Source organism: Acinonyx jubatus, chromosome D4, assembly GCF_027475565.1.
Source record: "Acinonyx jubatus isolate Ajub_Pintada_27869175 chromosome D4, VMU_Ajub_asm_v1.0, whole genome shotgun sequence".
NCBI classification, from domain to species: Eukaryota; Metazoa; Chordata; class Mammalia; order Carnivora; family Felidae; genus Acinonyx; species Acinonyx jubatus.
The window spans coordinates 62768721-62786122 of record NC_069391.1 but is presented as its reverse complement, the minus strand read 5'-3'; the positions used below and the strand labels follow the sequence as shown (position 1 = coordinate 62786122).

General features: G+C 41.0%; 2 protein-coding genes across 9 annotated transcripts in view; both read right to left on the bottom strand.

The window, feature by feature from the left end:
• The window catches only part of CDC14B (cell division cycle 14B), a 138068-nt gene extending 136101 nt beyond the window's left edge, over positions 1-1967 (bottom strand). For 7 of the 8 annotated variants that reach the window (XR_008291200.1, XM_053205151.1, XM_027048211.2 and 4 more), the window contains exon 1: positions 1652-1962. Coding sequence is in view for 7 of the 8 variants with exons in the window: in XM_053205151.1 (XP_053061126.1) it covers positions 1652-1811 (160 nt within the window). In the remaining variant the exon portion in view is untranslated. Of the gene's footprint in view, positions 1-1651 lie in introns of all 8 variants that reach the window. The other variant, XM_053205152.1, reaches the window with a different exon arrangement.
• A 1766-nt stretch (positions 1968-3733) lies between these two features.
• The window catches only part of PRXL2C (peroxiredoxin like 2C), a 34346-nt gene continuing 20677 nt past the window's right edge, over positions 3734-17402 (bottom strand). The window contains exon 6 of the mRNA XM_053205160.1: positions 3734-5001. Within this exon, the coding sequence (XP_053061135.1) occupies positions 4997-5001 (5 nt within the window). The 3' untranslated portion in view covers positions 3734-4996. The remainder of the gene's footprint in view (positions 5002-17402) is intronic.

The window sequence follows — 17402 nt, the reverse complement described above, 5'->3', positions numbered from 1 at the left end:
GTTTGCATGTACAGAATAATTGTTCTGCTAAGAAATACTGTAAAGAAAAAACTGCAAAACAATATGTATGCTATCACGCTTGTGTCTGATTAAGAATATATAGGTGTATGCACGCATAGTCTATTTCTGGAAGGATTCACAGGAAACTAGGAACTGCCGTTGCCTCTGGGGAACAAGAGCCGGTGGCTGCAACCAGCTTTTCACTAGAAACTCCTGAGCACCTTCAGAACGAAGAGTGCGTTACTTGCCCTAAAATTAAATCTATTAGGCAAAGTTCCTTTGAAGAGGTATAAATAAATAACAAAGGCACAAGGATTATGTGGTGTCTTCCCCCACCCCTAGCCCTCCTCGGCGGGGCTATCTCCCGGGGAGTGTACAGCCAGGTGGGACCTGGTTTCAGCCTCAGCAAACTGGCTTCACCTCCAACAGTGCCACATGCTACGGTGGACCCGGGCAGGTGTCAGCCGGGGACAGAGCTTAAGGCGACCCCTTGCTCCTCCCGCCATGGTTTCCAAAGGCCACCCATCCAGCGCCGAGAAACTTTCCCCTGTACTCGCAGCTTTGTTTAAAACGGACCTTCAGTTTACAACTGTCCATCAATCTAGAAATCAATGTCTACTAAATTTATGTTTGTCTGAACACTTTCTAAATTAATATTCTGCCCTGTCCAGCTCACCTGGTTTATCAAAGACTCAGGGCGGGAAACAGTTTTTTAAAAATTCCACATGCCAAGCCTTACACATTCCGCGCCACAGAAAACAGACTGCAAACTGCTTCAAAATTGTAGACCGCTATGCTGTTTACAAAGCGTTTTGCACATACATCATCACATGTGATGCCTTCACACGCTTTAGTGTCAATCCTGGCAAACCCAACAGCTACCAAATTGGATGTATTAGTCTTCAAGAATTGTAGCATCAGCACTAATAATAAAACAGCTACGAAAGGTCTGCTTTTCTACCTCCTCTGGCTGGCTGCGATTTCTCAAGTGACAACTCTGGGCATTCGGCTCCCAAGCCTTCAACGTGACACAATGCTAGTAGAGGCACGAGAGGGGAGCTAGCCCCAGGAGGCCGGGAGTGCTCGCGTGCACGCCAGGGAGGGGGCGCGGGCCGTGCGGACCCGAGCGCGGACGTGGGAACGCCGCACGAGGCGGGACTCCATTTCTTCCAGAGCAGCCGAGGTTGGGCGAACGCCAAGCAAATAAGGCAGCTGCTCCCGTGCCGGCGCGTTCCGCGCGCTCGGGGAATCCTCTGGGGTGATTCAGAGGTTCAGACTCCTGGGAGGGCCAACCGAGCTTGCAGCCCCGGGAGGTGCTATCAACCCGAACTTAGAAAAAGCCCGAGGCGCCGAGCTGACGCCAGCAATTTAGAAAGGTGACCCTCGGCCCATCTCGCTGGGGTAGGAATGCAAAACGGATAAAGTTACAGCTCGTAACACACGCAGATGGAAAGTCGGGGTAGGGGGGCGCTCCCAAGGAGCCCGGCTGCTGAAGGGGGTGTGGTCGGCAGGGCTTTCAAGGGAGTGGGGGTGGAGGCACGTCAGTCGGGCCCCGGGAGGCGCCTCCACAGACTGGGTGGGTGGGCTAAGACCCCCGCGCGGGGTGCCGCGTGTCTGGGGCGCCCCGCCACGCGCTCGCTCGCCGGCTCACCGGTGATGTCCAGGTACAGGTCGTCCTGCTGGTCCAAGCGGTGCAGTTCCTGCGACGTGGAACTGCGGCTCTTCTTCACTCCATGCGAGGACGCCGAGCAACGCCGCGAGCAGGGGGGCGCGGCGGCCCAGCTCGGCCGCCGCTCGCTCTTCCGCTTCATGGAGGCGGCCGCGGCCCGTCAGGGGGCCACGACCATGGCCCCGAGCGTCCGCTCGCCCGCCGAGGCCCCCGCCAGCCCCGCGCGCGGGCGCTCGGGGCGGCGGGCGCGGAGCGGCGCTGCAGGGACGGCGGGCGCCGGTCGAGCCCGGCGGGAGGCGGCCGCGCAGGAGGCGGAGAAGGGGCCGGGCCCACCGCGCCTGCCCCGCTCCCTCCTGCGGCCGCCGCGGGACCCGCGCCGCAGCCCTGGCTACAGCGCCTCCTGCCGCCGCCGGCGCCCCCCAGCCCGCCCCCAGGTGCCCGCAGCCCGCTGGCGCGGCTGAGGCGACGGTGCTGCCGCCGGCGGCTGGGGCTGCTCGGGGTAACCGCGCGCACCCACCGCGGCCGCGGACGCTGCTGCTGAGGCGCGGGAGCACAGCGGACCGCGGTTCCTGGAGACCCCAGGAGGGCTGTTCCGTGGAGCTTCATTCACAAAAAAGGGCCCACAACCCTCCTCGGGGCCCGCAGACTGGGGCTTTTCATTGGTCAGTGAGACGTGACGTCACGCGGACGGGGCCTTTCTACAGGCAGGTACCCGGTGACGCCATAAAGAAAAGTCTGAGTGGTTCCGCCAATCAAACATAAAAGTGTGCTCGCGACCCTCCGCCTACCCCCAACTTTTGTTTCTTCTGTGTTTTTCCAGTGCCAAGACCCGAGGTCGCCAACTTCCTTTAATGAGTCACCAAAGCTTTACACAGCCCCACCCTAGTAACTTAACTCCAGTTCTTTGGCATGTATATTTTTTTTAAGTATTTCTGGGTTTTCCCTGTAATTGCGCCAAGTGAAAAGGACTCTTGCCCTGGCTGCTGGCTTGGAAAAAGAGTATGGACTGATAAAATTGTCCGCCGCTCTAAGGTAAAGTTGGTTTCACAACTTAAGACTATTTAAATCACCCATACTCTTTATCGACATATGTTGTGCCCAGCATTCAAAAAGACTAAGCCAGGCTTCTGAAGGAGTCGATAAACCTACCGTGGAAACACGATCTACGGTAGGGTTTGCCTCCTAGTTAGTCTTCTCGGAGTCCAGTTACCCCCATTTAACTCAGTAATTTTACACACAGTTGCTGAGTTTTTCTTACCTAAGGTGTTGACAGATAAAATGATTGAAGTATTGAATGAAGCAAGTGGCGAATTTAATCCTTGAGCTTTCATCTTGCAAACTGTGGGGTTGTCTCTCTTCTGGGTTAAAATAATGCCTGGTATTTCTGAAACTTAACCAAAACTCGTTTTGGTGGGACTTTAAACAAATTTCCATGGTAACATCTAAGAAGGTGAATAGATTGGAGGGCAGTCTTAAATTTTCATAGCCCCGAGTTTTACATCTTGCAAGCGATTCTTAATTTTTCACCAACGTTTTAACGTTTTATCCTGCAGTTCTGCAATTACTGCCAGCCTCTAGAAGAGGAAGATGAATTTTAGTCAATCCCCCAGAAGCGTCTTAGAAATGCAAATTTTGATGGAGTACCTCCCAGAGGGGCTATTTGACTTATATTGTTGAAGGCCTTCACCCTTTAGCACTGCTAATTAAGGAGGAAAGGGGGCTGGGGAAAAAGATGGTTCTGCATCACTGACTCAGCTGAACAGTCTGGAACTACAGATCAGCCACTTAGACCAGAAGCTTAGTAATCATGTTCTTTCCTCCCTGTTTCCCCTAAGGAGCTCAGTGAAGGCCTTAAATTAAAAATGGTCCACCTGTTTGTCTGCAGGGGCAGCAATAAAGCAAAAGACTTGGAAGCTTCTAGAATGCTATGCAAATGAGTCCACGTTAAGCAGAGACCTATCCTCCCAGGTCCTCTACTTTGAGTAGAAAAAGGAGGCCTTACTGGCCTTAGGAAAGTAGTGGAAAGGCCACCTTTTCCCAGATCATCTGAGATTTTGCTAGAGTCTTTTGTTTATTGAGGTATAATTGACATATAACGTTACATTAGTTTCAGGTGTACAACATAAGGATTTGATATTTGTATATAGTGCAAAATAATCACCACAGCAAGTCTAGTTAACATCCAAGTAGGTCTTGTTTTGAACAGATAGATACTACATGGGAGTTGTTTTCTTGGGTCCCTAGAATTAAAGAAATTCAAGTACCCTATGACATTCTATTTATTTGAGGGTGGCTTATCTAAATGTCAAACTAAGACTGAAGTGCCAGGAAGTTCACTTACATCAGTTCATTTTCTTTCAACTACAAATTTAGTGTTTAGACTGGAAATTCTAACAAAATGCATATGATTCCAATAAATGAGGGAAAAATATAATAAGTACAGATAATTACACTGTTTAAGCATTTTCACATTTTACAAACAGAATTTTATGCTTTTGTTAGTATAACATTGTTAAGAAAGTATATAATTACAGTTTGTAAATTTGCAGAAATGTCTCACATTCTTGGGAATAGGAAATCCATACACTTAGTACACACACTGAAATTATTTTATTTTTTTAACGTTTATTTATTTTTGAGAGAGAGCACAAGCGGGGTAGGGCCAGAGAGAGGGGAGGATACAAAATCCAAAGTAGGCTGCAGGTTCTGAGCTATTAGCACAGAGCCCGATTCAGGGCTCAAACTCACCAGCTCTTGCAAACTGTGGGGTTGCCTCTCTTTCTTGACCTGAGGCAAAGTCTGACACTTAACCTTGCTCTCACACATCGAAATTTTAAACCCTGTTTATATTTTCTTTTTAGGTCATGTTTAGGTAGTGACAGAAAAGTGGTCTTTCTACGATATTTGTTTTCATGTGTGGCACTTCTCTTGAGTAATTTGACTCTTACTGACATTTAATAAATTAATCTCTAAGCTCTGAGAAATTGGCCATAAGAAATGTAGTTCAGTTTGCTTGGTTGATTGGTTAGTTTATTGTTCACTGTTTGACCATTGATCATAAAATTTTAGAGCTTGAAAGCACTTTAGACAATATTTGGTCCAAGGCTGCCATTTCACAGTGAGGACATGGGAAGCCACAGAAGTGACAGTGCAGGGCTGGAGTGGATACTGAAACATTCTTCAAGATTCCAGTTGTCTTTCCTTGACTTGTCTGAGCTTAGAAAACAGATGCATCTGGTTATAATCTTCAGCATTATGGGCAGCACAGTGAAAAGCAAAAGAACTAGGGAAGAAGTTCTCCAAAATATTCCTTTGTCCTAGGTAGATTCACCCTGAAAAGAATACAATTATAGAAGATTTTTTTAGATGTATATTTTAGTTAAGTCATACTCTGAAAATTTGAAATCTTATCCTAAAATTAGTAGAAACTGGTCCATAGATACATTACATTACAATTTCAAAGGATAGAAGTCCTGGCTGTCTCAGTCCCTAGAGCATGATGTGACCTTTGATTTCAGGGTTGTAAATTGGAGTTCCATGTTGGATGTAGAGAGCACTTAAAAATAAATATTTTTTAAAAAATGTTTATTTCGGGGCGCCTGGGTGGCTCAGTCGGTTGGGCGTCCGACTTCAGCTCAGGTCACGATCTCGCGGTCCGTGAGTTCGAGCCCGGCGTCGGGCTCTGGGCTGATGGCTCAGAGCCTGGAGCCTGGTTCCAATTCTGTGTCTCCCTCTCTCTTTGCCCCTCCCCCGTTCATGCTCTGTCTCTCTCTGTCTCAAAAATAAATAAATGTTAAAAAAAAAAAATTAAAAAAAAAAAGTTTATTTATTTTGAGAGAGAGCCAGGGAGGTGCAGAGAGGGAGAGAGAGAGAATCAGAAGCAGGCTCGGTGCTGTCAGCATAGAGCCCAGCGCAGGGCTCAATCCCACAAACTGTGAATCAGGACCCAAGCCAAAACCAAGAGTCCCTCAATGACTGAGCCACCTAGGTACCACTAAAAGTAAAATCCTAAAAAAAAAAAAAAACTTTTTTTCAAATGACAGTAAGTTTCAATTTCAAATAATAAGTGAATTACAGCTTTAATTATGTGAAGATAAGTAATTTTCTTTAAGGTCAAATTTCCATAAAGCTAAAGGGTTTAGGTGGCAGGTATATGGGAAAATAGACACTGAAGTCTTCACTAGCATATTTAAAAAGACTGGTTTAGTGGCACCTTACTGAGTCCATAGAGCATGCGATTCTTGATCTTGGGGTTGTAAATTCAATCCGCATGTTGGGTGTAGAGATCACTTAAAAATAAAATCTTAAAAATAAATAAAATTTAAAAATAAAATGTTTTTTTAAATTTATTTATTTTTGAAAGACAGAGAGCATGAGCAGGGGAGGGGCAGAGAGAGAAAGGGAGAGAGAGAGAATCCCAAGCAGGCTTCATGCTGTCAGCATAGAGCACAGTGTGGGGGCTTGATCCTACCAACTGTGAGATCATGACCTGAGCTGAAACCAAGAATCAGACATTTAACCGAATGAACCACTCAGGTGCTCCTAAAACAAAATGTTAAAAAAAAAAGTTGATTTTATTTCATTGGATAGTTTGGTAATCTCAGCATTAATCTGAAATCCTCCATATTCCTGACCCTGAGACTGAAAATCTCTTAGAATTGTAAAAAGGGGAGAAAATGAATATTTAGAAAGCTACTACCACATGCTGGACACAGTGCTAGGGGTTTAGATGCCCTGTTAGATATTATTGTTTTTATTTTGTGGGTGAGGAATCCCTCATTTGACAGGGCAAAGCAGTTATCCCAGGTCCTGCAGTGAGTTTGGTTTGAAAACCCAGGGCTCTTTCTTGGGGCCAACACCATTCTTCACAGGTTGAGGACAGAGTTTGGAGGGATCTTTCCTTGCAGGTAGGTTTTGAAATAACCTGTAAAGTTGTATAAATGTCATACATTTTTATTAAATTTGGGGACCTCAGACCACATGCTACCATTACAGATTTTTAAAACAATATTCCTGATGTTAATTTGTTTTTTTATTATGTACACTTCCTCCCACACAATAACAACAGCGACAACAATAATAATAATGTCATGCTGGCGTGGAAGAGGCTAGAGAATGGTGAGAATTCTGGTTATATTGAGTCTTGAGATCAGAGAACAACTAAGGATGCTTTTACCCCAAAGACTAGGCCTGTGCCTAGGGCACTGACTGAGCAGTACCCAGCTCATTCTCTCTCTCACTTTACCTTTTGAAAAATGCTAGCATGCATTTGACAGACTGTCAGATGTTTAATGTATCAGTGGAGTAGAATTTAGTAATCTTGAGAGAAATGGAAAGAACGCATGAAGATCAGCACATCCATGCTCTCCTTGGCTAAATGTTTCTCCCAGGATGAAACGAATATACATGCTCATCCTCACCAGTGGCTTCTAAAATCTGGGTCTTACTTTGTGATAGGGTCTTTTTACCTCAAAGATTCTTGAGGTATTTTTCTTTTTCTTTGTTTTTATCCCAAATGAGCAAATAATGCATGTACATGTTATTGTATTTTTAAAAAATGTAAATAAAAAGCAGAAATACATACATAGTTGTATATATAAAATTCTTCTTCACCCTTATACCCCAATCCTACCCTACACCTTTAATAGTCTGTATTTAGATTTGAAAGAATTTTTAATAAATTGTTTCATAGTGTACATATTGTTCTATGAACTGTTTTTTTTTTTCTTTTTTACTTAATACTGCATCCTGAACATTTTCCTTGTCTTTATAGCCAACTCCATTGACTCTAATGGCTGCATAGATTTCCCTTGTATGTTTTCCATAATTTATTTTCCTATGGATGGACACTTAGGTTGTAGTGGGGGGTATTATTACAAACAGCTCTGCATTGAATATCCTAACATATGTATAGCCACAGGAGGTGGATGAATCGAAGAGTGACCACCTTTTAAATTTTGATAGACACCAATAATATTTTAGAGTACTTTTTTCTGCACATCCTTGAGATCACTAGATATAATCAATATTTTTAAGTTTGAGAATAAAAAGTAACAGCTTACTGTAATTTTCACTGCATTTCTCTCATCACTAGTAAAGCTGAACATATTATAAAGTGCTCAGTATATTTTCTAAGAATTTCTTATTCATGTTGTTTGCTCATGTCTCCATTTGTTTTCATTTTCTTTTAGATTGGTAAGAGTTGATTATATATTATAGATATCAGCTCTTCAGTCTTATTGATATTACTTAATCTTTGTCATATTGCTCTGTTCATGTTGCTGCACAAGTTGTATGTGTTTTAATGTCTGATCAATTTTACCAGTCCTTTTTTTTTTTAAGATTTTGTCATTTAAGTAATCTCTCCACCAACATGGTATTCGATCTCATGACCCCAAGATCAAGAATTGCATGCTCCGCTGAACCAGCCAGGTGCCCCTTACCAGTCCTTTTTTTAAGGTTTCTAAGTATTGTACCTTATTTTTTGTGTCCCAATATTTTTAAAGTATTCTTTATTTTCTATTTCTTTTAGAGATGTTACTATATTTAGCTCTTTAATCCACCTGGAATTTATTTGGAGGATAGAGGATAAAGTAGGGATCTATTCTTTCCCAACACTTTTTTATCACATAGCACATCTTTTTCCCATTAATTTGAAATGCTACCCATAAATATTTACAGTTCTCATATATACTATGGCCTGATTCTAGTCTCCTTTCTTTTTTTATTTGAGAGAGACAGCACGCACACACATGCATAGGCACACACAGAGAGTGGGGAAGGGCAGAGAGAGAAGGAGAGAGAAAATCCCAAGCAGGCTCTGTGCTGTCAGCACTGAGATCATGACCCAAGCCAACACCTAGAGTCAGATAGATGCTTGACCAACTGAGCCACCCAGGCGCCCTGAGATTGTGTGCTTCTTGATGAACATAGCATCACCAATAAAATAGGAGAAAAATAGTTACCCTGAATCCAATCAAGTCTTGAGATCTGAGTTCAGCTTACAGGACATATAAGGGGGAGGAGGGAACAAATTAAATGACTTCTAAGAAAACAGTGTAACATGTGAGACTTTCTACAAAGTCTGTCTCTTAAACAGGTAAATGTCATGGGAAAAAAACTGAGGTCAAGTGGATGAGAAGATGTGTGGTAAATGAAAAGAACCTTAAGAGCCATAAAACCAAATGCAATGCATAGTGTCTGGTCTGAACAAACCAGCTATAAATGACATTTTTTGGATAACTGGTGATATTTGAATATGGACTGGGCATTAGGTGATATTAAGGAAATATTGTTAAATGTTTGGGGTATGATAATAATGCAATGATGTAGAAGAATGGACTTATTCTAGTACTGTGGACTGAATCGTGCCCCACCCCTTCCCAGCCCAATTTATATGTTGAAGCCCTAACCTCTAATGTTATCTTATGTTATCTAATGTTATCTTTGGGGATGGGGCCTTTGGGAGATAATTAGGTTTAGATGAGGTCAAGAGGGTGTGGCCTTCATATTTTGATTATCACTCATATAAGAAGTAGAAAAGAGATGGCTCTCTGTGCACCATATGAGGACACAGTTAGAAGGTGGCCATCTGCAAGCCAGGAAACAGAGTCCTCACAAGGAACCAAATCAGCCAGTGCCTTAATCTTAGACTTTCCAGGCTCCAGAACTGTGAAAAATAAATGTCTGTTGTTTAAACCACCCAGTCTCGGGGTGCCTGGCAGTCTCAGTCAGTAGAGCATGTGACTCTTGATCTCAGGGTTGTAAGTTTGAGCCCCACATTGGATGATTACTTAAAAATAAAATCTTTAAAAAAAAAAACTCAAAAAACCACCCAATCTATAATACTTTGTTATAGCAGCTCAAGTCAACTGATAACTGAAGAATTTATGGATAAAGTATTTGAGTATAAAGCTTTAAAATGGTCTAGTAAGGAGGCACCTGGGTAGCTCAGTCAGCTGAGCATCCCACTCTTGATTTCAGCTCAGGTCGCGATCTCGTGGTTCATTTGGTCAAGCCCCACATCAGACTGTGTGCTTGCTGCACAGCACCTCCTTGGGATTCTCTCTCCCTCCCAACCTCCCACTTGTGTATTCTCTCTCTCTCTCTCTCTCTCACTCAAAATAAACAATTTTTAAAAGTAAATAAAAGTAAAATGGTTCAGTAAGTATATACTCTTTATCTCATTCTATCTATCCATTTACCTATGTATTTACCTATAAAACAACTATGGCAGAATGTTAAGAATTATTGAATCCAGGTAATGGTTATTTCTTTTTTCGTTGTCTTTCTACTTTCTTATGTTTAAAATTTTTCATAATCAAAGCCAATTTTTTCTCTATATTCTCTATATTTTCAAGACTTTATTTTTAAGTAATCTTTACCATGCTCTACTGACTGAGCCAGCCATGTACCCCTATATTCTTACATATTTTAAAATTCTTTCTGTGATTTTGTCTGGGATAGTATTCAATTTCTAGATTAACTTGAAGAAAATTGATATATTTAAATATTGAATTTTTAAATAGGAATTTCTTAAAATACTGATTTTCTATAATTAAAGGAAAAGGTATAAGAATACCTGGCTGGCCCAGTGGGAAGAGTGTGCGACTCTTCATCTTAGCGTCATGAGTTCAAGTCCCACATGGGGTATAGAGATTACTTAAATAAATTAAAATTTAAATATATATATATATACATCTATATATACATATATGTATGTATAGATGTATATATATGTATGTATATATGTGTGTGTGTATATATATATGTATATGTCTTTGAATTTATTTAAGTCCTTCAGTAAATAAACCATGACACTTTTATTATGAGCATGATTTTGTGTATTGTTCCTGTATTTTACCACTGTTACTAGGAGAAGGTACAGCCTAATCCATAGGAATGCAAACTTTTTTTCGTTAAACATACACTTCCAGCTTCTTTTGTTCACAAGGGAGATAGTATTTTAAATTACTGTCCAGACTAATTTCAGTTCCTCCTCCTGGCTTCTTACAAGGCCCAGAGACCTACTGGGGTAAAAGAAATTATACTTATTACTGTCTGACCAAAGCAGAAGCCACTACATCTGGGACACTTTCATTTCCACCAAGGCCCAACAGAACTTTGAAATTAAACTCTTTTCTTTATTTTAGTCTTGAGTTTTGGGCAGTGCAGTCTCTCTCATCACCTCATTTTTGTAAGTGTAAAGGAGGCTCTTATGAAGATTTATTAACCTTATGTTCACAGTAAGCTCTGGGGGCACCATAAGATTGTGATTTCAGCTATAGTAATTTCCTGCTGTATTTATTTCCAATGGGCTTTTAAAAATTTGAAATATAATAAACATGTTATAGAAGCAAAGATCTGGGTGTTAGTTCAGTGAGTTTTAAAATTATATACCCCTGTATAACCACCACTCAAAACAAGATATAGAATCAATGATCCTTATAGAAATACCATCCATGCAATCATAAGCATGATTCCCTGTGTCAAGCCCGTGTCCAGACAATCCCCCATGCCATTCCAATCCATCTGCCACCCTTCCCTTGCCCCTGCTTGCTGCTCTCCACCTCTGACATCCCTTTGGCACTATACCTCAAGTTTCTGAACCTTCCCTCCCACCTAACATGACTGAATGGGATCGGCTCTGCTGGCTCAGGTCTTGGTCCTCTTCCTCAGACATAACTGGGATACAGAATTCGCAGACCCAAGCTGTCCCTGAGTTTGGCCCTTTCTCCTGGCTGCACCCCACCAGGCCTCCGCCCAGGGGGGCTTGGTAGCGGTAGGAGAGAGTGTGCTTCAGGTAGGAATCAGCAGAGATAATCAGGTAATGTGAAGCAGCTAATAGCCTCCTTCACCTTCACTACACACATTTATCTTTCCAATTGTTGCAGGACAAGAAAGACATCCTTTGTCTGACTCTGCCCTTATCCACACAGAAGTAAATTAAAGGCATCAATTTCAAGTCACTTCTGTAGCTGTAAAAGTGTAAAAGCAATTTATTCTCTATCTCCTGTTGTGACTGGGAGAATATTCCCTGCAAAGACTTTGGAAGAGAACTGGCTACCAATTCCAATATATTGGGTGATTTTTCTGTCTTTTTGCTACAAATTTTCCTGTCTATGAGGAGGTCCTAGCCTAGTCTTGGTTGTCCCTCTCACACACTGTTTTCCATAGGAGTAGGGAGGGCAGAAAAGAGTAAACACATAGATCTATAGGTTTGGATTTTGTTTGTTTGTTTAAGTTTATTTTGATTTTTTTAACGTTTATTTATTTTTGAGACAGAGAGAGAGAGCATGAACAGGGGAGGGTCAGAGAAAGAGGGAGACACAGAATCTGAAACAGGCTCCAGGCTCTGAGCTGTCAGCACAGAGCCTGACGCAGGGCTCAAACCTACGGACCCGTGAGATCATGACCTGAGCCGAAGTCGGATGCTTAACCGACTGAGCCACCCAGGCGCCCCTATTTTGAGAGAGAGAGCGAGCACGCGCAAGCAGTGGAGGGACAGAGGGAGAATCCCAAGCAGACTTTATTTGCACTGTCAGTGCAGCTCCTGACACAGGGCTCGAACTGTGAGATCATGACCTGAGCTGAAATCAAGAGTCAGATGCTCAACTGACTGAGCCACCCAGGCAACCCTCACAGATCTATAGTTTTTAATTCTTATATGGTAGGAGGTTTTCACTATCATTTTTTCCCTCTTCAGTGATACTAGAGCACAAATCAACAGATTAAGTTGGATTCTCCATTAACTTCATTGTTAAATGCAGATTCAAGTGAGTAGTGAATTGCTTTATCCAAAGTTAGGGGCTTTGCAAGACAAAAACAGCTGAAATGACCCATAACATAGGCAATCAGCTTCTAGAAATTGTCCATAAAAGTGAGTTGTCATTTAATAATATTTCTGGAAAGAAAAATTATGTTTTCACATTTAATAGCTTAATTTTTTTTAGCTTATGCATTATCAAATATATTAAAAAGAACATGTTTCTGACTTAAATCTAGCTGCCAAAATAACGTTAAAATGTATTTGGAAAATCCAAGTGAAGAGGGGCGCCTGGGTGGCTCAGTTGGTTAAGCATCCGACTTCAGCTCAGATCATGATCTCGCAGTTTGCTAGTTCGAGCCCTGCATCAGGCTCTGTGCTAACAGCTCAGAGCTTGGAGCCTGCTTCAGATTCTGTGTCTGCCCCTCCCATGCTCATGCTCTGTCTCTCTCTGTCTCTCTCTGTCTCTCAAAAATAAACGTGTAAAAAAAAAAGTAAAAAAAAAAAAAAGAAAAGAAAAGAAAAGAAACTCCAAGTGAAGAGTTTGCAGATCAAACTTGTCTTTTGGACACCATGTTCATTTTCTGGACTGTGCTCCACCCTGCTCCATAGGAAACTTTCAAGATGGTAAATCTGATCATATTTTATCAACTAAAATGTTCTCACAGCCCCTTGCCCCATTTAGAGAGTCTTGAATTCATCTTCTGGACCATCCTACACATTTATATGAGAGTCATCTTTATTATTATTTTATTTTAGTTTGAAAATGTCAAACCTACAAGTTAATCTAGGGGGGAACCATCTGAGAAAATGTTACAGACATCATGACCTCTATCTCCTAAAAACAGGAACATTTTCCTACATAACCATAATGTCATTGTCAAATTCAGGAAACTTAACATTCCTTGACAATACAATTGTCAAATGTTTAGTTCATCTTCACAATTCACCAATTGTCCTAATAATGTCCTTTATAGCATTGGTTTTCCCTGACCCAGGAAGCAATCCTTTTTCTAACAATTAGGCTCAGGATGTGTACTTTTGCAGGAGTTTTCTACTGTGATGGTGCATCCTTGCTGTGTCAGGTAAGGAGGCCCAGGATGACAGTTCTGGGTAATTAATGAACTTTGATCACTGGGTTCATTAAGGTGTTGCCTGACAATTTTTCCCACTATAAAGGTATAACTTTTCCCTTTGTAATTAATAATTTGTGGGGAGATAGTTTAAGACCACAAACTTCCACCCAGTGATTTAGTACACATTGAGGATTCTGAATCAGTTGTTACTATAATGGTACAGATAGTGACTTTCTAATTACGTTGTACATTTATTTATTGGTTTTCTATAGAAAGAGGAGCTTTATTTTCTCTCCTGTGTATGTATGTATGCATTTATGTATGTGTGCATGCATGTATGCATGCATGTGTATCTATGTGTGTATGCATGTATGCATGCATGTAAGTAGGTGGATAGATTATGGATTTACTTCTAGTTTTCTATAATGGATTATAATCCCTTAGTGTCACTATGTATTTTGATGCTCAAATTGTCTCAGATTTGACTAGTGGGTAGCACTTCATATTAGCTTCTGTGTCCTTTTGACATGTCCCCATCAATTTTTTAGTGCTTTCTTACTTTCTGGCACAAGATTTTCAGGGTTTAACTTGTCCTTTCCCTGCCCTGGAGTCAGTTATTCCTCCAAGAAGGTCTAGCTGTCTTTACTGGGTCATAGTATTTATTATTTTTAAACACTTTTTAATGTTTATTTACTTTTGAGAGAGAGACAGCATGAGCAGGGAAGGGGCAGAGAGAGAGGGAGACACAGAATTGGAAGCAGGCTCCAGGCTCTGAGCTGTCAGCACAGAGCCCAACACGGGGCTCAAACAAGTTCATGACCTGAGCCGAAGTCGGACACTTAACCCACTGAGCCACCCAGGTGCCCCTGGTCACAGTATTTAAAAAACACTCAAGGCCTCTGAGAACTGATTCTAGTCTCGTCTACAAAATCTCCTGCGATTTCTTCACTGCCTTGTATGCTCTGCCACATACCCTCTCAGAGTCCCCAAAGTGCCATACTCCCCCATACTCTTGCATTTGCCCATGCTGTAGCATCTTCCTGGAGGCCCTTACCACCACTTTTCTGTGTGGCTAATTCTTAAACGCTTTTTCACAACTATTTAAGTGTTAACTGATGTGTGGTCTTCTCTGGCTGCCTTTGAATCCCAGCCTGACCTGTGCTCCTGGTAGCACTCTCTGTCACATGGTAGGAAAATGGCATCTCATTTGTTTTGTTTGGTTTTGTTTGGTTTGGTTTGGTTTTGAAGTAGCATTTCAGGGTGCCTGAGTGGCTCAGTTAAGCATCCAACTCTTGATTTCGGCTTAGGTCATGATCTCATAGTCGTGAGATGGAGCACCCCATTGGGCTCTGTGCTGGGCATGGAGCCTGCTTAAGATTCTCTCTCTCTTCCCTTTGCCCCTTCCCTGCTTGTGCACTCTCTCCCTCAAAAAAATAAAATATAGTAAAATAAATAGCATTTATTTTTTTAAGTAATATCTACACCCAATGTGGGGGCTCAAACTCACAACCCTGAGATCAAGTATTGCATACAGTACCAGCTAGGCCAGCCAGGTGCCCCATCTCATTGTTTTAATTTATATTTGCCTGATTATCACTGTAAGTATATTTGATTTCTGTGTGGGAAATAGAAAATAATACTGTTCAAGAAAACAAGAGAACTGGCATTATAAGGCAATGAGGTTTCTATTCTTTGTTGCACTGTTTTTAGTTGAGTCTTCTGTAACCAATTAGTATTAACTAATCTAGAGAAGGTTATAATGCAAGACAATTTGATTATTACTTATAAAAATAACTTCATTAAATAGATAATATATCCACCTCAAAATTCAATATTTTATGTATCCAGATATAGTCTATGCATATTCAAGCACATATCTGTTATTAAATACTCTGTGAGTGGTTCACTTTTATATCTTAAAACAAAATGACATAAGAAAACTTACAGAATGAATTTTATAGTTTTTAATGGAGATATGTGTGATTACAATGCAGCCCATAGATTCTAACTCAATATTAGAATAATTTCTCAACATTAATAAATGAATACATTTTCTTTCCTTAAAGAAGTGGCAGAAAGATACTTTATTTATCTTTGGTCACAGGTCTCTCTGCCAGAATGGTTCTGGTACTATATTTTAATTTTCCTAACTACGCAACATACATGGATCATTGTTTCTAATATGTTTTTTTCACTGAGGCATAATCCACAGAACATTATATTAGTTTCAGATGTAAATGTAATGATTCAATATTTGTATATATTGCAAAATCATCACAATAAGTCCAGTTAACACCTGTCACCATATATAGTTACAAAATGTGTTTTTCTTGTGATGAGAACTTTCAAGATTTACTCTCCTAGCTACTTTCAAATATGCAGTAAGGTATTATTAATTAGAGGGGTGCCTGGGTGGCTCAGTTGGTTAAGCATCCCACTCTTGGTTTCGGCTCAGGTCATGATCTCATGGTTGGTGAGTATGAGCCCCAAAGTGGGCACTGTTACTGCGGATCCTGCTTGGGATTCTCTCTCTCTACCTCTCACGCTCTGTCTCTCTCCCTCTCAAAAATAAATAAACTTAAAAAAAAAAAGGTATTATTAACTGGAGTCATCATGCTGTACATTACATTCCCATGACTTATTTATTTTATAAACAGAAATTGTATTTTTTGACTCCCTTCACCCATTTTGCCTATCCATGGCACAGGCAACCAGTAGTCTACTCTCTATATTCGTGAGCTTGGTTTTATTTTGTTTTCATATTCTACATATAAGTGAAATCAGACATATTTATCTTTTCTTATCTAACCTATTTTACTTACTTTAATGTCCTCAAGATCCATCCATGTCAACAGGAAATGGCAAGATTTCATTCTTTTCATGGCTAAGTAATATTCCTGTGTGTGTGTGTGTGTGTGTGTGTGTGTGTTGTGTATACATATATATGTATACACACATGTATATTCACACAACACACACACACACACACACACACATATGTATACATTTTCTTTATCCATCCATCGATGGACACTTAGACTGCTCCCATGTCTTGACTATTGTAAATAATGCTTCAGTGAGCATGAAGGTGCAGATATCTTTTTGAGTTACTGTTTTCACTTTTTTTTTTGGATAAATATTCAGAAGTGCAATTGGTGGATCTTTTGGTAGCTCTCCTTATAGTATTTTGAAGAACCTCCGTATTGTTTTCCATAGTGGCTGCACCAATTTACATTCCCACCAACAGTACACCAGAGTTCCCTTTTCTCCACATCCTTGTCAACACTTGTTATTTATCGTCTTTTTGATTTTAGCCATTCTGACAGGTGTGAGGTGATACCTCATTGTGGTTTTGATTTGCATTTCCCTGATGATTAGTTATTTGATCGTCTCTTCATGTACCCATTGTCTATCTGTTTGTCATCTTTGGAAAAATGTCTCCAGTACATTATTTATTAGTTATTTATTTAAAAATTTTTATTTTTAAGTTATCTCTATATCCAGTGTGCCACTTAAACTTATGATCCTGAGATCAAGAGTCACATGCTCTACCAACTGAAACAGCTAGGTGCCCCTTCAATACATTTTTGAAAGCATTTTCTTTTGCTTTGTTTTCCCCTTGTGTGGCACACAGTATTAATTCACAGGAGGGCCTCATACTTGCCTATATAGACATGAGCAACAAAATCTCAAAATCTGAGCTTTCAGTCTACAAAAAGGGAGAGGAAAGTATGGGTTTAAGCAGAAGAAATGATGAACTGCATATGAGACATGTATGCATGTTGCTTGGAATTATGAAGCTATTTATTTACATCAAGTTAGTAAATACATTCATATATGGCATTTTAAGTCCTTAGGAGTCAAAGTCTGGAAATGTCAGTGATTACAGGCT